Genomic DNA, 26,444 nt, shown 5'->3' with positions numbered 1-26,444 from the left:
CAGAGGTGCCCATTCACTTTTGGCCATGTAATGTAGCCCACGAGGAAGGAAATGTGAAACAGAACTACATTTAATAGCCTAAATGTTCAGTATTAAGTTTAAGGACAAAAACACAAAGATGTCAAACATTTCATCTACTAATTTTTACAAGCACTGTAATCAGAACACTGCATCTGTCCCCCTCCCTCCACATCTGTCCCCCTCCCTTCACATCTTCTCTCCTCACATCTCTTCTTTCTTTCTGAACCACACAACAGGATTACACAGTGACTGCCACGACTGATAAACAATATCTGGACACACACACACACACACACACACACACACACACACACACACACACACACACACACACACACACACACACACAATCTGTCATGTGGGCGTGACCGGCACGAGCGGGGGCGGGGCTTTCTTGTAATTTCGACAAACGTAGATGTGACGCCATACTGAGATAACAGCTCTGCATCAAGCAGCCACACTCATGACCGGAAATGTGTTACAGTTTTCTCCACAATAAACGCATACGATTATCCATATCCAATGAAATACAAAAAAACAAACAAAATATTCTCCAAAACCATAACATTAAAGTTGCAGTAAAACTGTGAATACATTTTAGTAATTATTCTGGTATAAGAGATCTAAAAGTGCATTACTACACCCACCAGTCTTGTAACATTAAAAGCAGAAAATTCATGGCCTGGATATATTTCAGTTTGAAACTATTATTTTTGCATAATGAATGTGTCATCTTGATTTTTTAATGTCTTCTCTTGTTAAGTTATTTACATTTTTTTTAACCTGTAAAATGACTTAGTTAAACTGAAAACATATAGATAAAAAAATATGTATACTTACTATAAGTATATATATATCTATACATATATAAACTTCAAAATCTAAATAATAGGAAATCAAAAATGTCATGTTACTATGAATCAAAAGTCTCACGAATCCATATGATTACAAATGTTGCATCATCCTATGGTCATCATCCGTGGTTTTATTTTGAACTTGTAAACCGGAAGTGTTGACGTCGCCCTTAACGAACTTGACAGTGTTTGTACTGCCAGCAGCCGGTGGGAGCTGAAGGAATCTGGCTGACACATCGGACTGGGCAGCGACTCACTCAGTGAGGGGAAACACTCGTGGAGCCAGCCGCGGGGAACACGAGTATCCAGCGTTCATCTGAGACTTTTATCGGCAGTGGGCAGACAAAGTTACCATGATGGCAGTCCTAGGCAGCGCCGGTCGCTTGATACAATGTGAGTGTGACTGTGCAGCTAAGTTAGCCTGATGGAAGCTGCACAGGGAAAGCTTTAAGTTTCATGGTTTAGCTCAGACTTCAGTGTTAAACAGTACAACGTGCCGCTCTGTATCCGTACTGCAGTTTAATGGCAGTCTCGAGTGATGGAGCGGCTCGGTTTGGGTGGACGGGCTGTAAAGTCTACACCACGCCGTGACATTGGCATCATCATTTCGTAAACGGGCGTTAAGCTAGCAGGAATACGGAATTGCCACTTCCTCTCAGTACTTTCACAATGTAACCCTTGCAGTAACTTTAACACAAACTCACTTGTATTGTTGACTATTATAGGAACAACATGTCTTTCTGTGTACTGAAACTTGTTAATTTTTGCCATTTGGCTCACGGTTAATTCTGATATTTGATGAAAGGTCACCGTTGATGTGCTTTTATTTTACACACCAATGGCGGTGTTTCCGTAACTAGCCCGCGGCTAAGACCAGTTGTCTTGACGCAGCCCAACATTACTGTAGGTTGCTGTTTAATGTTAATGTTATATAATGGGCTTATCCCGTACCTGTGCTGCATTTAGTAACAGCCAGAGGATCCATAATTAACGTGTCTTAAACGGTCCAGGTTTCCACGGCCAGTAAGAACAACTTCATATTAAGACGCAGTTACACAACTCCACTATTGTGAACTTGCATAATCACAGCAGGCCTCCTGGCGGCGGCTCGGGGTACTGCAGGCCGGGTTATGAAAGTAAAGCTGACAGTATACAGTGTTGTGATCTGCTAGATTGTTCATTTACGTAAATCAGAAGGTATTTGTCTCTATGTGCACTCTGAAGTTTGTTGCATATGTCTCTGGTGTTTATGTTTATCGCAGTCATGTTCATTGTTAAAGTGCTGGTAGGGGCACAGTGTGACCTCATGTTAAGAGGTCATTATGTAGCCAGGAACACATTATATTACATAAGCTCTTTATGAACTCATGTTTACAGGCCAAATATTGTTATTTTCAAAGATGCCAAATTTACCTGAAATTTGGTATAAAGTGGCAGATACCTGGAATATCATTATGGTAAATGGACTTGTATTTCTATAGTGCTTTACAACACTTGTCACATTCACACACTGATGGCAGAGGCAGGAGCAATTTGGGGTTCACTGTCTTGCTCAGGGGCACTTCGACATGCAGCTGGGGGTCTCGAACCCGCTGTCTTCCGATTACTAGATGACTGGCTCTACCTCCTGAGCTACAGCGGCCTCCGGATATCACACATTACATTTGATAAAATGGTGCAGGGTGTTCTTGCTAGAGTTAAGCACAGTAAAAGCAAACCTTTGAGTGGGCTGTGGATGTGCATGATTGTCCCACAATGCAGCGTACAAACGACATTAAGTAGCTGCTCACACTCAGACTAATGATGGATGGTAGTGAGAACATTTTGGGGGGATTTTGAGAATACCAGAGTGTAACAATACATCCTGTGGGGGTTATGAGTGTTTACAGACTTTCATGGCGAGCCATCCAATCGCTGTTGAGTTATTTAGGGTATGGAGTTTAGCTCATAAGCTCCAGTGAATATGTGATGATACACAATATGCAGTACTTGGTGAGGATTTCTTTTATTTTTCTTTAAAACAAAAAAAAGTTACATTTAAGGAGAAAGTCAAGAGTTCAAGAGGTTAAACTCTCAGTGCTGTTCAGTTCTGTACGCCAGCAAAACACATGAGTGGTATTTACAGCTGATGATTATGACTTAATTTTGTGCTCACAGTAAAAACTGAGAACCTGTTTGGTTCTACTGAAATTTTTGGTGGCAGGAAATGTATGAACTTAAGGTGGTTGTAAATAACGTGCATGCCCAGGAGCTTATGTTAATTCACCTGGGTAAAGTAATGCGTTGTGAGTGACAGATGCATGAATAACCTGTTTTCTTCATCTGCTTTAGTTGCCAGGAGCAGTGTCAGTCTGAGTGTAAGGAGACGCTCCACTGCTGCTGCTTTAGCCCAGACGGCCACTCCAGAAACACAGGAGAACAGGTGATACACACACACACACACACAGATAAAACTCTAGCATCACACTGTGGCAGTTTTTCCACCAAGTGGATGTAGATGTACAGAAATACACCGTCCATCATCAGACCCCTGACACACACCCTCCAGGACACCAGCTGAACGTGACATACTCTCTTAGTCTGGAGGTGTCCCAGGGCGATAAACACTATAAAATGGCAGCAGGATCAATAGATAATGTAGTAGCAGATATAAATACAAATACAAAGCTGCAGAAATGTCTGTGGAAGAATAAGAGACGAAAGCACTTGAGCTGTGAGTTTGAAAGTAAAAGACAAAATAAGTTGGAATTGTCAGTTGAGGAGTAAGAGATTAAATCAGCAGTAGAGTGGTAGAGCCCCATGCAGACTACAAGACTTCACACAATATTGCATTTTTTGTCCCAGACTGTTGTCATGTTGTAAAAAGTGTGCACAAGCGACACAACGGGTGCAGTGATTAAGAGATTATCCCACTGAGAGAATCCAAGACTGGATTCAGTTATCAGAATGTGTGTGACTTATTGTGGGACGCCTCTGGTTTCAAGGTCGTTCTCATCAGATACTGCTCTTTTATAACTATAAGAAAATCAAGCATGTTTGAAAACCTTTGTAGTGTCTTGGACAGCGAAAGAGATTTTTTTTTAAAGGCAAAGCAAGAAAGAAATATGTTTTTCATCTGTCTTTCTGCAATGTCTCTGCCTTAGAACACAGACAGCTGACATGTTATTGCTTCTCATACAGCCCAAGAACATTTGCACGTCCATAGTTAGCAGACTGTTGGCTGTATAAAATATTTAGTTTTCTTTTCCTCTACTTATAATCATCTTATTAACCCTTATAGTTTCATGTTTAAACCAACAGGCGTGGAACCATTGAATGAATCTAGATCTTCTAATAAATGATACATCACGACATTTATAAAATGTAAAAATGGTGCCAGATGTCCATCGACAGTTTCAAGATCCCAAAACTGTGAACTTCTGAAACAGAAAGAAGCAGCAAATCCTCAGATTCTAGAAGCTAATATTTTAACTTGATGAATGACAATCAATCAGCCAATTGTCAAAGTTATCATGAATCATTAAGCTGTTAAAAATCAATTGAGAAATGTTTCAGGTGTAAAATTTGTGGAGTTTGTGTAAAGTCGTCTGAAGAAGCTGAATGGCGCTCACTGAGCAGAGTAGCTGATGGACAGGTGGCAGTTTGTCCTGATTTAACCTTTCAGTTTTTAATAGAAATGAATGAGCAGATCGTTGCCAGCTGACTGTAGGTGACCTCTGCTTTCTGGCGATGTCTGTTCACACATGATCCTTCTCATCGCCGTCCTCTCAGCTTTTTGGCTCTATGAAGTCCTTTGAAGATGACGGCCGAACAATGATTATGAATGAGACAGCAGATTCTTCAAAGGTGTATAAAGAAATGGGAGCCAGAGCTGTGCATTTTTCAGCTTTACAATGGTTGTGAGTCCAGTGGTGATGTAGTGTGCAGCACCCATAATGTTAGCTGACTGACAAGCTAATATTAGCTGCTGGCTTCAAAAGCTGACAGGGCAAGTGATCATTAGCTTCTTGGGCCAAAGTTATTTGTAACGCTACACAGGGACCGAATAGCTGTGTGAGGTTACGTTAAATTCACAAAGTGACACGAGTGAACATTAGCTACTTGAGCTAACACTAGTTTCATAAGCTGAGAGGACAAGCTCACACATACTCGTTAGTCTGACAAGCTGACTGGACAGACTGAGATCAGTACCTGCTGGAGCTAGTGTAACATCACAAGCTGTCAGCTCTCACAGTTCTGTGTAGTCTCTGTATAGGTTTGTTTTGGGGCTTTTATATATGAGGAATGTTTTTGTCATTATCTGTCTGCAGACCTGCTTGAAAACAGTTTCTGGACTGAATGACAGCGGACAGTGTCTGTCATCGCTCTGCCGACTTTACCTTCCAAAAAAATGTTAAGTTAAAAAAAGGAACATTAGTAGGACAAGCTAACTAAAGCTGCTTCCAGTCGGACTACGTTTTGATGTTTGAAGTTTAAAACATTCTCACGATGTATATTATAATGCATTACTCGATAGTTAAATGATTTTACACTGACTGAACAACCTCAGCACCTACACACTCCGATACAGTGGAGAGCGGTATGCATCTCTAAAGTGAAGAAGAAGAAGAAGAAGAAGAAGAAGAGCAGCATGTTGTTCTCACTAACAATGTCCAACTGCTGCACCTGGGTAGAGCCACACAGTGCAGACTAGAGCGCTGAGCTTGCAGCGCATCTGTATCGTGCATCCCTAAATACATCAGGTCAAGTCATCAACAATACAATGAATCTGTGCACAAAGATGTAGACATTAGCAGACAAAATCAAATATTTCAAAATCAATGTACTGTGAGATTTCATTATAGAGAGGCCCATTAATTGACCATCGTTAATCAATAACCTCAACACATTTTTGTGGGGAGTTAAGGGAACGTTGGATATGAATTATTGAGTCTGAATCTCTCGTGCCTGCAGGAAACCTAAGACGGGCATCCTGATGCTGAACATGGGAGGACCCGAGAAACTAGAAGACGTCCACGACTTCCTGCTGCGGCTCTTCATGGACACAGACCTGATGAAACTCCCTGTGCAGAAGTATGCACCATGGACACACACACACACACACACACACACAGGCTGTGTCCCAGTTCAAGGGCTGCATCCTTCGAAGGACCCCACCTTTGCGGCCTTCGAAGGCTGCGTCAACTGTTGTTAAATGGGACGGTCTAGACTTCGGAGCATTTCCTGGTTGCGTCCCCAGATGTTCCCGCCCTTTACCCTTACTTAGCGGTGCGTCCTCCAAAAAGAGGGAAAAGAAGGCTGCATTTGTGGCGTGCATTTGGAGGAGCCTTCGAATTGGGACAGCCTTCGCACGGCGTTGTGACGTAATTGGCCTCCAAATGCGCCCTTCGAAGAATGCAGCCCCTGAATTGAGACACAGCCACAGTCACACAGATATTGTCTGCTTCTGTGTCAAAGCAGCTTTTTTAAAATTGTAACTCACTAAGTTACTTGAAGTTAAGCAGCATAGTTATGCAAGCATGTGTCTGTTTCATTACAAGAGATATCACACTTATCAGCAATTAGTAAATAAACAAGCATTACGTTCAGTCTGTGTGTGTTCAGGGATACAAATGCTGGCCCCGGACTTGTGCTAGCTGTTTTACAGCTAAAAATAACATTGCAAATGCATTCTGGAAAGCACAGACGATAGCCTCCAAAGTCATAGGGTATACACACGCACGCACGCACGCACGCACGCACGCACGCACGCTAACACACACACACACACACACACACACACACACACACACACACAGTATGAGCAAAACAATTTGTCTTTTTGGCCAAAACATTATTTTGATGCAACACATTAATAGTGATACATATTCTCTTGTAAAGCACACACACATACACACACACACACACACACACACACACACACACACACAGCAAATGGGGAATGGGGAAGGTTGTTGGGTCAGAGTGCTCTGCTGTGTCTGTTTGTTTCATAACTGGTGATGAACCAACAAAGTGTTTCTTGTTGCTGTAGAGAAGGAAAAAGCTGTTAACATGCGCAATAAACAACGAAGGTCCTTGTAAAACAGTCGTTCTCAAGCCAAAAAGTCTTGTGACCCATTAAAATGTGACCCAGCATCACAGATTATGGCCTCAGTGTGGCTGTGACTTACAAACAGATGTGAAAACAACTGAAGATTCTGATTAAAGCTTTGGGTAAATGACGTGTCTCTTTCTCAAAATAATGTTGGTTTAATAGAAACACAGTTACATAGCCATTTGTTCTTTTACTTTTGGTGTTTTATGAGTATATTAATCTATTATAATACAGTCTATGAGTTAGTCTAACCCTTCATCCTCTCCTTGGCTCTGCAGTAAGCTTGGTCCATTCATCGCTAAGCGTCGCACGCCAAAGATCCAGGAGCAGTACAGTAAGATTGGAGGGGGATCACCCATCAAGCACTGGACCTCTATGCAGGGAGAGGGCATGGTGAAGCTGCTGGACGAGATGAGTCCTGAGACAGGTGAGGCGGTTCAGACTGGGAGTTTGAGTGTCCTGTAGGCTTTTGATAAGACTGTGTAAGACATGTCAGCATGTTAACAGTGCTTTCAACAGTGCTGCTGTGTTTCCTATGGGTGGACTCGTGAGTGTGTGTGTGTGAAGTGTAGATAGTGACACAGTGAAGGAGTGTCGCTCCACACGCCTGCACTCACCTCACTGATAACAAGCAGCTGTCTGAAAACTGACCATATCTAGTTGTTTCCAAACACCTCTGACAAAAATCTCAATAGCAGCTTCCTTTTACATTCCTGACTGAGTTAATTCGATATTTCAGATATTTCAGTTAACATGTAAGAGCCCGATTTGTGTTTTTTTCAAAGCCAGTTGTACTTGAACGGTCAACCTGTTCGTGACTGATGAGTTTGTTTCACGTGGCTGTGAGTTACCGACTCTCTCCGCCTCTCTTGTTGCAGCTCCTCACAAGTTCTACATCGGTTTCCGGTATGTTCAACCGCTGACGGAGGACGCCATCGAAGAGATGGAGAAAGACGGAGTGGAGAGAGCTGTGGCCTTCACACAGTATCCTCAGTACAGCTGCTCCACCACAGGTCACAGTCACACACAGCACACAAACAAAAAGGTCCAGTGTGTAGGATTTAGAGGAACCTATTGGCTGACATGTAATATAATATTCATATCATTTTCTGACACAATAATCGTTAAGCCTTTTATATCTACAGAGGGAGCAGGTCCTCTTTAACAGAGTCTGCCGTGTTGAACCGCCAAGTTTCTACAGTAGCCCAGAATGGACACACCAAACCAAGCACGAGCTCTAGAGATGTTTTTCATGTTTTTAGCAGCCACCGTAGGTTCCAAAACACACTTGGTTGCAATATACAACCTCACTGCTAGATGCCACTTAATCCTACACACTGGACCTATCAATAAATAAATACCCAATATATGTAAGAATAAAATATGTAAAAATACCCAAGATGGCACAAAATATTCTTTGCAGTATAGGTGCTTGAAGAGTAACTAAACCCCAAAACCAATTTTTTTCAGCAGAAAAACAATGTAGTTTGAAGAAGAAGTAGTGTTGTCGATTGATTCAGGTCCATATCTCCACATTTAGTGCAGTACTATTTAAATTCTACATATTGTGTTATAAACATACATAGCGACTTGGGATGTAAGGATATATAGCAAATTTTGTTCACGGATCTAACAAGGGAAAGCAGTATAAACTCTTCAAAGTGTCAGTAATGCTGGTTCTGTGCACTGAAGCTGTTCAGAAGCAAGTAACAAATTGTCCAAAGATCACGTGTTGAATAAATTGCAAAGTAGATAAAAGGAAAAATTTTAAGATAAAGAGGTTTGTGGCCGTTAGTGTCGCCACACCCTGAGTGGTATCCACCCTGTTACCCTCTGCCGTCAGTAAATATCAGCAGAGTCAATAAGACTGCATCGTGCTGGATGGAGGAGTCTCTGAATCATTAATCATCTTCGTGAAACGCTGTCTACAGCACATTTTTAACTATTTGGGCCTACTTGTTCAGTAGGCAAACATTATGCATGAAGATATTTCTGTCTTTGTGTAAAAACATGTATCTGTTTGTTCCAGTGGTGTATGTGTACATTTGCATCTATAGTGGAGAAATGAGATGCGATCACAAGAGGTCACTCGAGAGTAAACCGAGAAGCTTTTAATCCAGGTGTGAATTAACGGGCTCGTAGCTGTCCACTTGTGATTGGATCACCTGGTACGGATGGTAAAACCGAATGTGAACAGCCTCAGTGTTCGACAAAAGGCCTCAGACCTTTCAGTGACATCAAACAGAGTACGCAAGTACACAATCAAGTACACATGGGAAATGCAGTTCCCAAATGTAGTTCCCAAGGTCTAAATGCACAGGTAGCTTGGAGGCTAAATCAATACAGAAACCAAATTGAAGTTGTTGGAAAGTGTGTTCTGTTAGCCAGAGTGCACACACCGCAGCAATCACAGCCAAGTGTGGTGCTTCATATTGCTCGCAAGGTGCCGTTTTATGTCTTTTATGTGGGATCATGACAGAGAGGATTTGTTTAGAGTTTCATTTAAATTCACTTTAATTTGAAAACCTCTGAGATTCCTGTTTTACTTGCTGATCAGGGGGATTACTCAAGTGTTGTGGTGTTGTGCAGTCTGTTTTTGGAAAGACTGACCCAGACGATGCAGCTTGTCTTTGGGAATTAATTTATAGCCTAAGCAGTCCTGCCTTTGAGCAAGGCACTTCACCTCCTTCCCTCCGGTGGAGCTGCTCAGTGATCAACAGAGAACACTGGCTTCTGTGTTTTATATGAATTAATATTCATAGTATTGATGTGTTTTTCTTGGTTGTCTTAACAGGCAGCAGTCTGAACGCCATCTACCGTTACTACAGCAACAGAGGCGAAAGGCCAAAAATGAGCTGGAGCGTCATTGACCGCTGGCCCACACACCCCCTGCTGGTGGAGGTTAGACACACACAAACACAGACACACACACGTGCACACACACACACACACGTGCACAGTTTACCAAAGAGCCCATCAGGCACCTCCTTCTGTCAGAAAGACCAAAACAACAAGTTTTGGAAAATAAGTCGTCATAGCAACTAATGAGCTGAAAGTAGCTATGGTTGGTGACCATGGCAACTAACAAGCGTGACTGTATTTTTAGATCTCAACATGTTGTAACAGAAAATTTAAATAAAATGCATAAAATACAACCATTGATCAGTTTTGTGTGTGTGTATGTATGTTTGTGTGTGTGTGTGTGTATGTTTGTGTGCGCGTGTGTGTGTGCAGTGTTTTGCAGAACACATTAGTAACGAGCTGCAGAAATTTCCAGAAGAGAAGAGAGACGATGTCGTCATTTTGTTCTCAGCACATTCACTCCCGATGGCTGTGAGTACCCAGAGTCCCGCCTGCTGCTCCTGCTCTGTCCCAGTTGTACACATGCTCATGATGGGTGCAGTTACACCAGCACTAGTCTCTGTAAATGTTCCCCCTGCCTCCCATTCACCTAAATCTAAACCTGTGTGACTAATTCAGTGGCAGGTGCTCACCTGTGTTCAGCATTTCCTCTCAATGTGCATTTTGTTCTTTTTCTTGGCTCAGTGTGGCAAAGATAAAAGCAATAGCTATAACAATGCATTTATCTATGTATTGTTTTTAAAAAATCTTTCAAACTCCACACCACAGCTTTAACCACAGCTATAGTGGTGAAAGATCTCGTTAGGATCACCTTCAGATTGTTTTGACGCATGATAGAAACGCTGACAGCCAATCAAAATCCATTCCAATTTGTGGGGCCTATAATTGGCTAAATTTAGGGACATTTTTCTCCAGAATAATGTTGCAGGAGTGCTTATAATATTGGCCTCTTACTGTGTACGCTAATCGATGGCAATTATGAAGCATTCTCAGATGCTCTCATTTATACAGCTTACTAAATGTTCATATAACAAAATATTAAGCTTCAAATTACGATTATATAAAACCACGTCGTGCTGTGGGGGAGTGCCTGTTTGTTTGTGTCTCTGTGGAAGGTGCAGCAGTAACAGGCTATCAGTATCAATTTTCCTAAGCTGCCTACACAGCTGGAGCACACATCATTATAGTTATCGTTATAGTGATCGTTCTTGGACAGCTCTTAAGACTAGAATTATTTCTATTATTTTACTATTTCTGCTAATGATGGTATTAGTGGTACTGCTACAACCACCAGTACTACTGCCAATTTTCTTACATCTGTAACTAAACTTTTACTGATATAAATGATAAGATGGCGCTCCTGCTGTTCATTGTGTGCAGGTTGTAAACAGAGGTGACCCATATCCTCAGGAAGTGGGAGCCACAGTTCAGAGAGTCATGGAGAGACTGGGGCACTGTAATCCTTACAGACTGGTGTGGCAGTCAAGGGTGAGTACGCACACACACACACAGACCCACGCAAGTACAAGAAATAGACTGAGGTGTCATGTCAGTGTCATCTAGTGGTTGTTTGCTGAAACTGAACAGCAGGGACAAAGACAACCAGCAGCACTATAACAGTCAGTTTGTCATGTAAGTGTTATTAACCTTATTTGGTCGCCCTTTATAATACACCCTGCGGTTTACAGTGTCATTTCATTGTATGAACTGGAACCAATAAAATACGTACCAGTTCTTACTGGTTCTTACTGGCACTGCTGTCATGGTGAGAGTGAAAGCTGTGGACCAGACAGCTAAATAATGAAACTCCATAAGGTGATAAGGTGATGAGTCTCTGTAGGTTCATCACTGCCAATACAGATTTCACAAAATTACACTGTAAATTGTAATTGCACTATTATAAAGTTTTTTTTATTTACATTTTTTGGTGTATTTAAATGTTTCTTTTTTTTTTTCTTCTATTTTTGCTTCATTCTTTGTGGCTGCCACACCAGAGAAAGAAACACGGATGAATATTGTGTTCAAACGTTGGAAGTTTATTGTTAAAACATGATGTTTTTCATGTTATTATGAGAATCAAAAGTATTAGTAGTGTTATTATGATAAACTATTTATCTTGTTACGACGTGAAACATTTCATATATTAGCGTGATAACTTGTTATAACATGAAATGTTTCCTTTTATAACGTGATAGCGTCTATTGCCCTTACAAAACATTTCTTGTTATAACAATATACTTTTATCATTTCATAATGTGAAGTTTTATAAGAATCAGTTTGTATTTCGTAGCAACATGAAAATATCTTTTCATAAGAACAGACTTTATGACGCTATAATGTGATACAGATCCATTTTTCCTTTTCTGGTTTGGCAGCAATGTATCCTTCTGTTATTCTTCAAACAGAAATACTTTTCTTATTCTGAGAATAATCTCCAACTTAACCTGACATCTGATCTTTTTAAGTATATCTTCTGGTACAGCAGGAGTTAAAAGGATTTTCTTTGTATGTCTTTTATATGATTTTTATTTTTATATATGAAATATCTACAATATGTCTAGCTGTGTAACTACAACTACAAACTTTGCATCACAGTTCCCTATTTATCAGAACTCAGTGAGGGTCAGTGAGTCAGTATCATAGAATATTTCATCTTTTTGGTCACCACAAGATGGAGCCACTTGTCTGTCTAATACTGCGGTGGAAAAACCCCGAAGCTTTTAGTTGTCAGGTCAGAGTGGCTGACAGCTCATCACACGAATTGTACCCAAAGCCATTCAGCTGTACACAATAGAAGAGGACTGAGAAGTGTTGCCTGCTCCCTGTAGAGCAGAAAATAAACCAAATGTGTGGACATAATACTGGAATTACTGTGTGAAGAATTTTTGTGTCGTTATAGCATCGTAGCGTTAATTTTTAAGACGTACATTTTGTTTCTTGCAAAATAAGACCCTTTTTGTGTAACTCAGTGATGGAGCAGTCATGTTAAATTAAGGCGGTGCATTATGAGAATACCTGGATAACCCTAGCAGCTGCAGTGTTCACTAAAGTCACGATATGAAAGTATTGGACATAATGGGCAAACAGATGTTTTGGCTACTCTAAAGCCTTACCAATAATGGAGCATAAATTGTAAAGTTTGTCCTGAAGGTGGCGGTAGAGGGAACATCACAAAGTCATAAAAATCTAAAGGGACCATCTTCTGGGGACCTTGAACATCCACACGAGATGGCATGGAAATCTAAGCAGTAGCTGTTGAGAATTTGAACTGTATTAAAGAGTTGTACCATGTTCTGTCGACACCCCACCTCGCTGAAATTAAACTGTTATCTTGTCCTTGTCTTTCAGGTGGGACCCATGCCGTGGCTCGGCCCCCAGACGGACGAGGTGATAAAAGGTCTGTGTGAACGAGGGAAGAAGAACCTCTTGCTGGTGCCCATTGCCTTCACCTCGGACCACATAGAGACTTTACACGAGCTAGACATCGAGTATGGACAGGTGCTGGGGGAGGAGGTAAGGAAGCTCCAGGCTGATCAGTCGGCCTCTGTCCGCAGTTTAATGTACAAAGTATCACATGAAGGTCTCACGGTGAGGAGAGGCTAAATATTACCTGAACGTTCCAGATGGTAAACACTCGAGACTCAAATGTTGGAGTGACCCTGAATGCACCAACAAGGAGAGTTTTGAAAACAATTGTTTTCAAGCTTGTTACCACACGTTGGTCGTGTACTTGACGTGACAAAGACATAAAGTTGACTAATCATTGACGTTGGTTGAGCATCTGTGTGCAAGTCTCTGCACATCAGATAGTCAGATCAGGTGATCAGAGAACCTGAAACAATGACAGCCTGGAAAGAAGGAGATCAGAAATCAACTAGTCCTGCATTGTCTTCACTGGTACTGGAATCTGTAAAGTTATGATGGTTAAACTTGAGACTTGATGTCCAGTTAAAGTAGCAAAGGTGTGTGTGTGTGTGTGTGTGTGTGTGTGTGTGTGTGTGTGTGTGTGTGTGTGTGTGTGTGTGTGTGTGTGTGTCAGATGTGTGTCCTTTGTCCTCTGTTTAAAGGCACCAGTGAGGTGACCACCAATCAATGTGACTGGTGCCACAAAGACACATAACACAGACGGACAGACAACTGTCTGTACTTCTACGCTTCTGAGAACTCTGACATAATTAATTCCCAAATCTTTTGGTGTACCTCCTGTAAGGGGTCGTAACACTGACCATAACCCAAACACATGTCACCACTTTGCAGATAGTCCTCACTCTCCAAAGTGTCCTCGTTTTCCAGAACAATTGTCCTCACTTTTCAAACATGTCCTCACTATCCAAGCACTTGTCCTCAGTGTCATCACCTTCAGAGTTTTAAAATTCAGACTGGTCCTCGCAAGTACAGAGGTACCATAAGAGAAACACACACACAAACACACACACTCTCTGGACCATTTTGAGTAAAAAAAAAACAGTTTGACATAATTGAAGCTGAGATGAAATGCTTTTCTCTTTTTAAGGTCCTTGATTGACAAATTAGCAAGACTTAGCGGACATCATGTTGAATGATGAACTTCACCTGTTTGATTTGGTTCATGTGAACTGTGGTGCGTTTGCATGTCGGGTTCAGTAGAATAAACGTGTGACAGATTTGTGTCTTTCTTCCTTTCTGTCTTCAGTGTGGAGTGGAGAACATCAGGAGAGCAGAGTCGTTGAATGGGAACCCTCTGTTCATGAAGGTATGTTTCACACACACTGAGCTGACTCATGTCTGCAAACATCACATGGAACTGTCCAGTCATTGAAATGTTTCCAACCAATTTAAAATTCAGTTTAAAACTAAAAGTGTCGATAAAGGAGAATGACTTATTTTAAACATAGAACAGATTTTCATCCTCGGGAGAGAGGAATATATAGATTGAAATGTAAAAATATATTTGCATGAAGGGGAGGTGACAAAAGACACCAAGAAGGAAAAGTAAATGATAAAAAAACATTTAGGATTGAAAGAAGAAGAGGGGGAAGACTGCAGGAAGGCAGGCAGGGCTCTAATAATAGAAAAGGAGATGGCAGCAGAAGGTTCTGTGAAGTAAGTGAGCTCCAGGCACGAGATGGTCAATAAATGGATTCCTTCCTTCCTTCCTTCCTTCCTTCCTTCCTTCCCTCTTTCTCTCCCTTGTCTCCTTTCTTTCCTTCCATCCCACCTCCTACCTTCCCTTCCCTTCTTCTTCAACCCTGCAACCATTTTCACACCAGGCAACTCCTACAACTGTAACAGCTTTTGTGTGTGTGTGTGTGTGTGTGTGTGTGTGTGTGTGTGTGTTGCGTGTGCAGGGTTTATTAAAGGAAGGGGGCAGATCAATGGGAACCTTTAGAGCTGACTACAGTAGAACTGAACCGCCCGGCTGGCTGGCTGGTCAAACCCGCCGCGCTCAGAGACCCCTCGCCAAGTGTGTGTGTGTGTGTGTGTGTGTGTGAGTGTATAAATCAATATCCAGAGGATGATTAGTTGGTAGTTACTGAAGGATGGTTTCCTCGGTGTAGTTTTAGTTTCTCAGTGAGCTGCATCCGTCTGCTGCCGTCTGCAACCAGCAGCTGATGGAAAATAAAGAAAAATACATTCATCTGAATTTCTGCTGCAGAGCCTGCCTGCTGGTGGTAGTTTATTTTTTTAAATAAATCCTCTCGACATCGTGACATCTTATACAATCTTTTTACTCGTGTCACTCTTCATGTAGACTTTCCTCCCGAATTACTACTTTCATTAACATCTTTGCAGGAAGTGTTTGATGTTATTTACCACAAGCAGCAGAAAATAATGAGTGAACACAAACAATGTTTGTGTGGTGATTTGTAAGAGTAACAAGTTTCTAACTGAAGGAAAGTTAAAGGGAGGCCGGGGCTTGAACCTCTGTCTGACGAGCCGAGACACAACCAAATGTTCACAGAGCTGAAGAAGGGACAGTCTCTCTTTATCTCTGTCTCAATAATAACCGTGTGTTTTTCATCCTGTCCAGACTTTAGCAGACCTGGTCCAGGCCCACCTCAAGTCCAACATGCCCTGTTCCCGCCAGCTGACCCTCCGCTGCCCGCTGTGCACCAACCCCACCTGTGGAGAGACCAAGGCCTTCTTCGCCAGCCAGACACTGTCATAGAAACACACAAACACAAACACACACACACACACAGGCACACACTCGTTGGTGCCCTTCCTGCAGCAGTGCTACCCATGCAGAAACTGAAGGCCTTCTTCAATAAGACACATACATACTATAAACAATAAACACATACCGTCTCTCCAGCAAGAGTGTCAGTTACATAGACAACATAACATGAAGAACTGGCCAAATGGTTTCTGCGAATACCACCTGACGTTTGTTTTATTGTACCTGAGTGCCGGGGGGGAGAAGTTAAGCCACTGCAAGTACTTAAACTTATGGGAAAAATACATTTACAGGTAGATAATGTGCAACACTCGATAACAGTTTTGCATTTTGGAAATCACACTTAAATAATCAGTGGAATAATTTATATCAGGCGTTTGATAAACAGACAATGCAATTTGTTGTTTACGTGGACTTTTCATGGGATTCGTAGACAATAAGACAAAACAGACTTCTCTTTTAACTGGATCAATCAACTCCAAGTTTGACTGATTATTGAAAAGCAAAACAACATACTATATGATTTCCAAATGTGTGAATACTCTTAATACAACACAAAATGCTGATCAAATTTAGAATAAACCTCACGTTACCTGAATATTCTGCAGTCTGACCGGCACACCACACAGAAAACAAACGTCCCTGTAATGATTTACAGATTCCATTTGGTTCAGTCCGTGCAGATAAAAGAACTGACACTCTGCAGAAGCATCTGCTCACATCACATCTGCTCACATCACATCTGCTACAGAAAAAGCCTTTCACTAGTTTTTTGTTGTTGTTTGTTTGCGTTTTTTGAAATTATAGCTCCCCCGCTTACATTCCATTCACTTGGCCCCTGCAAACTCCCATCAGAGACCCTGTTTCTCTTCTTGCCGGTGCTAAATGAATCATAGTCTGCCATGGCGATGACACCACACATAAGGGACCCTGTTGGTCGGCTGTTTCTCTTCCCCGTCGTCACATCTGTTGCTTCATGCCATTGAGCCACGAGCCAGTAACCCCGTCCCATCCAGCTGCAATCCTCGCAATGTCACTGGAGGAGGTTGGTGCTCCTCAAAACACTCTGCTTGATGGATGAATTCGAGTGAGCTTAATGGGAACGGTCCCACATGCGCAATTCAGGGTGCGAACATTGCCTGCTGAGGCGAAAATTGCATCGAAGTTCAACAAAGTTGAATTCCACGTGAGGCGAACACACTCGTTTGCTCACGCGATACACTTATTTTGTGTGTGTGACCGTACCCTGATAGAGAGAGAGAGCGCGATTTGGAAGAAATTGCGGCTACATGAGGGATTCAACAGATTTTACTTTGACTGTGTCGAGACAAAATTTAAGTTAAAAACTGAGAGTTAGGTAGTTAGGAATAAAAAATGAATGCTGCGTCTTTTTTATGTTGGTGCTATACATAGGTAACATAAAGGCTTTGCGTGGCTTCTTCAACAAACTAGATTGCAGCTGTAGTCCAGCTAAGTTAAAGAGGGTCTGGGGTTGAAACCTCTCAGGGTGTCGTGAAATAATTTGTGGGGTATTGTGACATGGTTTATATTGTTATGATACAAATTCATTAACAAGTTTATTTTTATACTCTGTGTTTGCTTTTTTCTGCTGTATTATTAACCGTTTTGAGCCTCTTGGCCTCTGCTGATGACATCAAAACCTAAAAAGGGAAAATTGTACATGTGCAGCCTGTGAGGTAGTTGTTCCAAACGACACAAACAAGGCTGATTTAAGGAGGAGAAGGTCAATTATCAGTTGTATTAAAACCAACTTGGGGGTTTTTGCAGTAAAATAAGACATAATGAAGAGTGAAGGTTCCCGTTTAAGTTCCTGCACTTCAGGAATGTAAGCGTCAGGAAAAGGGAGTTAACAGTAAATGCTATAATCTTTTGTTAGAGAATCTATATACATCAGGCCATTAGTGTGCAGCTGACCAGGGAAAAACAAATGGGGGGAAAAATGCTGCTGGGTATTGAAATCCAGATGTCTGTTTTTGGTCATATGTCATCACCACATCTGGGCCCGTGAAAAGACAGCAACGCTAGCTAGACCCCAACCTTCCTATAATTTCAGACAGAAGCTGCCAATGTGCTAACATTAGCAAGTTCAGCTATTAGCCTCTACTTTCCGAATAGAAAGCAAACCAAACAGTACAATGGGTCCTCTCAAATGTTGAATGTTGTCAAGAGGCAGACAGCTTAAGGCGCTAATGCTAATGCTAAGTGGACTTGCTCACCAGTCAGTGTTGCACGGTGGAAGTTGACATGGTGTCTCAGCTGTCAGTTAAATGACTCTGTTGGAAACAACCACTCTGAGGTTTGAGGCTTATATATTTTATTTTCCCTGCCAACAACCCTGTGATGACATCAGTAGTTTTTCTTTAAATCGTCTCTTATTATTTAATAAATCAGTGATAGTCATTTTTCAACCTCTAAGCTAAATATGTGCAGATGCTACTTCATTATAAATGCTGATCTCATACTTTTAGATGTGTGATTTTGTACCATATTTAGTGATTAGCAGAGGCCTTCTGTTCCATTATGTTACTCTATATAGATTGTACATTGTCTCCTAGAGGCTATAAGACAAACGTTTTTACATTTAAAGCATAAAATATCACATCTTTGGTAGGTGTGATGAGAGCAGAAACATTTTGAGGGACAGCACAAAAAGTGTAAAAGAGCGTAAAATAACAATGATGCTGGAATTGTCCTTCTGTGGCAAGATGCAGTATGTGTTCTTTAAAAAAATACTGTGTAGAAAAGTAGCAGAGATGTGTCAAAAAGTACATACATTGAGTGTAGGACTAGTGTTTCATTTGAATGTCAGTTAACTTTGATTTCTGTCTGCCCGACCTTCAATGCAGTTCATTGTTTCTTTTCTTCCGCTTACACCCGCTAATCCCAGCACACTAACTAAATGTGAAAACCTAACTGAATTAGTCAGTGGGTTGAACTAAAGTACGCTTTATTTTGTTTCACCTTCAGGTGCTACAACTCCAGAAAATGTCTCGAAGGTCAGAGGTTTGATCTCATCTACTGTCCCATCCGCTCTGATTATATTGAGAGACATTATGAGATTCCTAATATAATGTGTAAATGTCAAAATAATGACACTTTTTATGGGTAGTAACTTGACCTTTGACCTCAGACCATGTTCCCCCTCTCCTGTCTCTGTCCTGTTACGCCATGAGAATGTGCCTTTTACACTGGCTAACTAGAAATACTGGACTTGTGCTTTATGTCGATTTAATGTGTGCTCAACCAAAATGCTAACAGGAAAAATCCTCCCTGAAATCTGAATTTACATGTGCCTGCTGTGATCTGAGCCATCAACAGCTCTCTCCTCACATAGAAATCCAGAAAGTCGTTTTATATTTGAAACACTTGGTAAATGAACTCGGTTCAAGTTTAGCCAGTGGTCTAATCCGCTAACAGTGAGCTAACTAGATGTTGGGTGAGCTAGCAAGCTACAGTAAGTAGCGCTTACCTTTCAGCCGCTCAGGGTGCAACTCGGTCCAAGACAGTAGATCAGCCTAAACATCTGAGCAGCTGTACACTGTATCTGGTGTCACTGGCTAACGAACCGCTACAGTTATGTAACGTGATTTACAAAATGGCTACTTCTATGCCTTGAGTAGGCTACAAGGCTACCAATGGGTAGAACCGCTTTGGAATACTGCAGGAACACTCCAGGTCACTAATATCAGGATATTTTCCCAATCCTCCCATTTCTGCTGCCGTGGTGCACTGTTAGCTCGCTCGCTAATTAGGTCTACTTGCTTATGCATTGTCCTCAGTCACTAATTAGTTAGTTCAATACTTTACTAACTGCAGCCATTCTAAAGATGCTGTCAGTACAAGATGGCTGCTGACTTAATAATCATCTGAGCTTGAAGTTATTTTTCAAATCCAGAAAAAGCAGATCCTCAGAAAGACCTGGAATGTCTTATATAATCCAATTTGCTGTCAGTGGAGCTACTTGGAGACATTTGAAGTGTTTCATTTTGGATAGGAGCTTATAACAACTCAGATCAGCCTCTTTCTAGTCACCACAGACAGTATACACGATATCTACGGCTGGAAATTGCTTGTGGATGTGGTTGCCTGATTACCAAACAGTAAGTCACCATGTTAGAAGAGATTTAAGCGTAGCTCTGTAACCCCTCCTGCCAGCATTTATATGTCCCTCTTTGAACATGGTAATATGTTGGAATCACTGGCAACCGACACCAGAGCTTTCACGGACTGTACGGTTGTTTTAGTTTGTACAGTTTTCTGCTTCCACTGTGCAAGGCCTCATTCAGACCCGATCAGGCACTGTGACGAAAACACCATTTACACTAAATTTATAAAATCACGCTATAAATACAGCCTACTACTATAGTACTGACAATGGAAGATTTTCATGTTGTCTAATAACTGTCATACATGTCCAATAAAAGACACATGCACAAACATTCAGAGGTCCACAAAAGTGCTCCAAAGTTCTTTTGTTGCTTGGTGCCTCAGAAAACATCAAGAGAAACACTCAGTAAACTTACTGTGGATGGAGAAAACCTCTCCAGAAGAGTTAACGGACCAAACAATGATACACTTCCAGTTGGGTCCAACCACAACGCCACACAACCCTGTGCTAAAAACACCACAGTGCCTGACGTGGTCTGAATCCAGCCTAATGCATGCAGCGATGCACTTTACAACGCATTCTCATTAAATCCAAACCGCGTTATTTTGTACTTCCAGTGCTCTTCCAGACTTTTGAAAAGGATGGTTTTGTTTTTTGAGGAATTTACTGGACTAATTCTGTGTCTCTGCATGCACGACTGAAGATTATTAGCATAGCTTAGCACAATAACTTCTCATCAGTGGGTTCAAGTGGCAACTCAGCTTTTTAGGAAGCTGGCAGACTCCACAGACATGGTGAAAGGGTTAGGGGTAGGGGTAAAGTCCTGTAGAAACCAAACTATCACTTGAATACAACTTTCCCTGGGTAAAAGTCCAGTTTGTGCAGAAATGGCTAAATGTTTACGTCACAGCAGGAAGACATGCTAATGTCTGCGATGGGCGGGTTTTTCCTCCACCAACATGTTCTCTGATTTATTTTTGAATTATCATCTGTGAGTCCGTTTTGACAACTCTGAGTATGTACGGATTTTTGTTGTGTGTGTGTGTGTGTGAAAATGCATTGGCGCAGAGTTTGTGCTGTATATATGATAAAGATGCTACAGCTTCGTTGCTGCTCCAGCATACTTTCTTTGTTGTTTTTGTTTATTTATTTTTGGTTTTTTCCATGTGTTCAAGACAACGCAAACCACCTGTCTCAACTGTTTGAATCTTTTTTTAATATTTGGGAGACATGGTTAACAGTGCGATTACACATAACGATGAGTCTTCCTTCAAAAATAAAATACAATAAAAAAATTTAAAAAACAACGACTGGTTTAAGATGAAGTGTCTGTGTGGTTTCTTTATACAAGGCATCTATACACTTAGCAATTTTGGGCTATCTTGGGCGGAAGCTGATGATTCGAAGGGTGATGATTGTGTGGTGAAATCTTTGGAATTGAAATCTAGTGGCGGTCTCAGATCTAATGTGAGATACATCCAACGACAGCTGAGCCAGAAACGACAGAATAAACACATAGACTGTAGTGTTGTGTTGTTCACAAACATTTCATTCAAAAGAACACATGTTTTTGAGTGAGCAACCTGAGCTGAATCACTTAGATCACTTAAATCACATAGTAGTGTACAATGTGTGGTGAAACCTGCAATATAAAAACAAAAACATGGATGTGTTATGAGGGTCGGCCGAGACTGAGGCTGCCTTATTTCACTGTGAGGAAATGGTTCCTGTTCTGTGATTGGTTCACTGAAAGTACTACACGGTGAAAGTGATCCCTGAGTAAGACACTCGCTCAAGTCTGCCCTCTCCCTCCCTCCCTCCCTCCCTCTCATGTCCTGAAATCTAAAAGTAAGATGAAACAGTAACAGAGTGTGTTCTGGCCGCATTTCCTCTCCAAACCGGGCCGAGTCCAAGTGAGTTTTAACCAAGTCCGACCCAAGCTCGACAGGCATTCCTCAGAAGCCAGCCCAAGTCCAACGTAGTTAAAGTGAACTGAAGCACTGAGTTTGGATTACCGTGTCACACAGATGATTATTTGCTTATCCATGCATGTACTCCTAAAGAACTGGAGTAAATCACGACAGCAACTACTATTCTTATTCCTTTAAAAAAAATAAAGTAATGATGAATGAATGAATAATATTAATATTAATAAGTAATAATAATAAACTTTGAGACTTACCACTATTATGTCAACAACTTCCTGAACTCTTTTGGAACATCGTTGTTTATTTTGAGTCGATGTGGAGGAAGAGTCAGTGTCCTGTCGCTTTACACACTTCCTATATCCTGTCAGAACATGGAGAGCATCTTGAAAAACTCAAATAAATTAAAATTTCAGTGACGACTCAGTTTGACAGACCAGTAGAGTCTATAAAACCATGCTCCCATCACAGACCATCTTATAATACACCATCACACACTTATAACATGATTCACTTCCCTGATGAATGAAGTGATGATGTTCGGCAGGGGCCCCTGAAGGTACTTTATATTTTGCTGATGATCTTAACGCTGTTCATTTTTTACAAATTAAACATCGTCTATGACTAGAAACCGAATATATAATTGAGATCACAGAGAAAAACCTTGACCACATTTCAGAGTTATTGTGTATTACACTAACACTACCCTACCAGCTACCCGGCATAATCAATCAGGAGCTGCATTTAATCATTAAAGACCAGTGACATTAGTGGAGAATGTTAAAATGTGAGTCCAGATGACGATGGTGGAGCTCAGTGAAACATCTCAACAACTATTTTAGATCAGACATTTGTCCTCCTCAAAATAAACTAATCTCTTTCCCCTTAACTCTCCTCCATCTGTTTCTCCACTCTTCATATCTTTCTCCTTTTTTCTCCATTCGTACCATCATGTCCCGCCCCTTCCTTCTACGTCTCCTCCTCTTCCTCCCCCCTTGCATCTCTTTTTTCTCCCCATCACCCTCCTCTCAATTTTCTCCCTCTTATCTTATCCAATCTTCCGTCCTGCCCCTTTGTCTTCAGACCTTCTCCTCCTCTCTCTGTCCTCACCCCCATTTTCCCTCCTTTTCCAATCTTTCCCTCATCTTGCCCCCCCCCCTCCACTCCACACCTTCCCATTCATTCCTATCTCGTTCTCTCCCCCCTCCCTCCATCTTTTTTTTTTTCCCAGCAGTCCCCTGCGGTGTTGCAATCACCTCTGCTGCTGTTGATTAAGCTGAGAGAGATTGGCTGTCCACGACCCAATAACCCCTGAGGGCGCCGGGCCGGGTGCCTCCTCCCCTTCTCTCCCCCCTCCTCCACCCCCCTGCATCTGAGCCAGCTACAATCTCTCCTTTCATTTTATTTTATTTTCCCCCCTCACCTTCTCTTCCTCGTGTCTCCTTTCATCTCTTCCCTTTTCTTCTTCATCCCTGCCTCCTCTCCCATTGTTTTCTAACTTCTCTCCTCTTTTATCTCTCCTCTCTTCATTTTCTATCTTCTCCTACCTCTCCTCTTTTAACTCCTCCCCCTCTCTCATCCCGTTTTCTCCTCCCTCAGATCTCCTATCACCTCCTCTCTCACTGTGCACTTGTCTCCTCTTCCGCTCCCTCCTTGGTTCCTCTCCTCTCTCGCTTCCTCCGACCTCCCCTTGTCCGTTCCTCCTCTTTTCTGCCCTGACCTCTTCCCTTCATCTCTCCATCTCTCTTATCTATCGTCTCTTTTTGCCTCCCACCTCTCCTCGTGTTTTGTCAGACCTTTCCTTGTCCCCTTTCTGTACGCTCTCCTCCCGTGACACACAGTTGTCGCGTGGCAAATCAACCTTAAATCAAAGGTCCACCCACTGGCTGACATTAACTGTGAGATTTCACACACCACACTGTCTCACTGTTTATTCCTGTTAAATGTTTGTTCATATCTGTTTAGGTGTGGTAGGATACTGCACAGCACACTGTAAAAAACGTGAATACATAATTCAGCTACATATTACGTAATACATATTATTCAACATGTTTTAAAATGTTTTTCAAATCACAACTGAAGCTATAATTACATGAATTGATTGTTGTAGTATGTGTAGAATTTTACTGTAATTATACAGGAACTGTTGTGCAGTATTTGACCATTTTTCACTTTTTTTACAGTAAACTTAACTGTGATTTGAACATTATAATGAATATATACAGGGGAAAGCAGTGGTTTCACAGTCCTTTACTGTAGAATTACATTTGGAAACTTTTGCTGCCGGACATAAAAATTTTTTAAAGTCACGTCAAATACATACAGGAAATGTTTTGTGGTTGTTAATTACATTACCTAACTGACATGCTTGTACCATTTACATTATGTGAATTACGTCACTTATGAAACTTCCGTTATGTAAGTTACGAGACTGAACATAGTTATTTTAACCCAAGAGTGATCCCTTCCTAAACATAACCAAGTGGTTTTCGTGCCTTAACCTAATCAAACCACGACAACATTAACAGCAGTCAAAAAGTCATAATATTTTATAATATGTGAACTGTTTGTCAGCGAGCTTTATTTTGAAAACCTTACCAGACTTTACATATTACATATTATTGCTAAACTGACACCAGAGGGGAAGGTAGAGCGTCATAGTTTGAAGCTTAAGTTGCTGTATTTGACAATTGGGAGTGAAAACGTGTTAAAGTTGACAGTAATTAATCATTGAATTATGTATGTAATTATGTATGTAATTATGTATGTAATTATGCATGCCTGTAATTTTACTTTTGCTGCCTGACACCTTACCATTTCCTTTTTATTTTGTTTTATTATCTTTGTTCTTTATCTGTGAGGTTAAAAACTCAGAAATAAGAAATAAGAACACGTGTGCACCCTCATCACAGTTCACTAATGAAATCCTACCATGCAGTGTCTCTCCTGCACTGCCTGTCAGCCACACTGCCGATCACACGGGACGGCAGCAGAGGCACTTCTCTCCTCTTGTCTTCTGCTCCAGCTCCCACCTCTCCTCTTCTACAGGCCTTGTATCCTTTCCTTTCTCCTCGCCTTTCATCCTCTCATCCTCCGTTTTCTTTTCCTCCTCTTCTTATTCTTTCTGTTTTCTCTCCTCTGCCCTGTGTTCTGACTCCCTCTGTCCCTCTTTGCTCGCTCTATTCAACATCCAAACTGTTCTCTTTAATTTTGAAATCTTTTCCTTTGACTCATTTCTATGTGTTGGCCCGTCAGCACAGGGGGGGAAGGGCTGTTCAGGACGAAAGGTGTGTGTGTGTGTGTGTGTGTGTGTGTGTGTGTGTGTGTGTGTGTGTGTGTGTGTGTGTATGTGTGTGTGTGTGTGTGTGTGTGTGTGTGTGTGTGTGTGTGTGTGTGTGTGTGTGTGTGTTGTGGTGACTGCAGGCTGCTAGTAATTGAAAAGCCTGAACGCCAGCGACTGCAACCCCTGTGACCTCCTATTGAGAGAACGACCATTGATTTCTACAGAGAGAGAGAGAGAGAGAGAGAGAGAGAGAGAGAGAGACAGGGAGAGAGACAGGGAGAGAGAGGGAGGGCGTGAGGACTAAGTGAAAGAGAAATTTGAAAATAAATTTGGGAGAGCAGAGAGGAAAAGGAATGGAAGGCAAAATGGGAGAAAGGAGAGAATTAAAAAAACAACAACGGGAAAACAGAAGTCAGGAGAGGAGGAGAGAGGAAGGATGGAGACAAAGAGAGGAGTGGAGGAGGCAGTCAAACAGAGAGGATGGGAGAATGTAAAAGAAAGTAGCAGGAGAGAAAGGAAGTGAGGAGAGATGATAAACGAGGAGGGAGAGAGGAGGATGAAGAGAAATAAACAGCAGAAAAGAATGAAATGAAAGTTCAGGCAACAAAAGAGAATGTGAGGGAACGATAGAGAGAAGCGATGGGAGAAGAAAAAAATGGAGGAAAACAGGAGGTTAGAGAGGAAAACTCTGAAGCCCTTGAAGAATTGGAGGAAGGAGGAAACGTGTTGAGGGTTGAAGCGGGGATGTGATATACAGTATAACTGAATACTGAACGCAAAGATGGCGTCCATTCAGTCCAATGAGAACTGCTCACCTAGCACACAGGCGCCTTCCTGGCTACTGTGTGCCGCCCACCTAATATATGCAGCCGAGTGTCTCCCCCCGGCCCGGCCCGTGACTTCCTGCTTGGCCGTAGACTCTCTGTTGTAATGACGTCAAAGATTTTTAAATCACTTTTCTCGTCTTGAGGAAAGTTTTTGGATATCAAACCGAAAAATGGCCGAAAAATCGATAATAGAAAAAGTGATAATTGACCTTGTTTGCTGTTCAAGGTGTCCTGTCAACAGTTTAACAGACAATGCTTTTTTCACGTTTTTCCTTATTTTTCACCTCCACCT

General features: G+C 41.6%; 1 protein-coding gene across 1 annotated transcript; it reads left to right on the top strand.

The window, feature by feature from the left end:
- Nucleotides 1-1,118: 1,118 nt before the first annotated feature.
- Nucleotides 1,119-17,033, top strand: fech (ferrochelatase). The gene is made up of 11 exons (XM_073477859.1): nucleotides 1,119-1,268; nucleotides 3,207-3,297; nucleotides 5,829-5,948; nucleotides 7,248-7,396; nucleotides 7,848-7,982; nucleotides 9,764-9,870; nucleotides 10,204-10,302; nucleotides 11,212-11,319; nucleotides 13,180-13,344; nucleotides 14,504-14,563; nucleotides 15,842-17,033. Exons 1-11 carry the CDS (start codon nucleotides 1,229-1,231, stop codon nucleotides 15,977-15,979), a joined length of 1,212 nt encoding a protein of 403 aa, XP_073333960.1. The 5' UTR covers nucleotides 1,119-1,228; the 3' UTR covers nucleotides 15,980-17,033.
- Nucleotides 17,034-26,444: the final 9,411 nt, after the last annotated feature.

This window comes from Pagrus major, chromosome 12 (genome assembly GCF_040436345.1).
Source record: "Pagrus major chromosome 12, Pma_NU_1.0".
Taxonomy (NCBI): Eukaryota; Metazoa; Chordata; class Actinopteri; order Spariformes; family Sparidae; genus Pagrus; species Pagrus major.
This window is presented reverse-complemented; position numbering and strand designations above follow the sequence as displayed.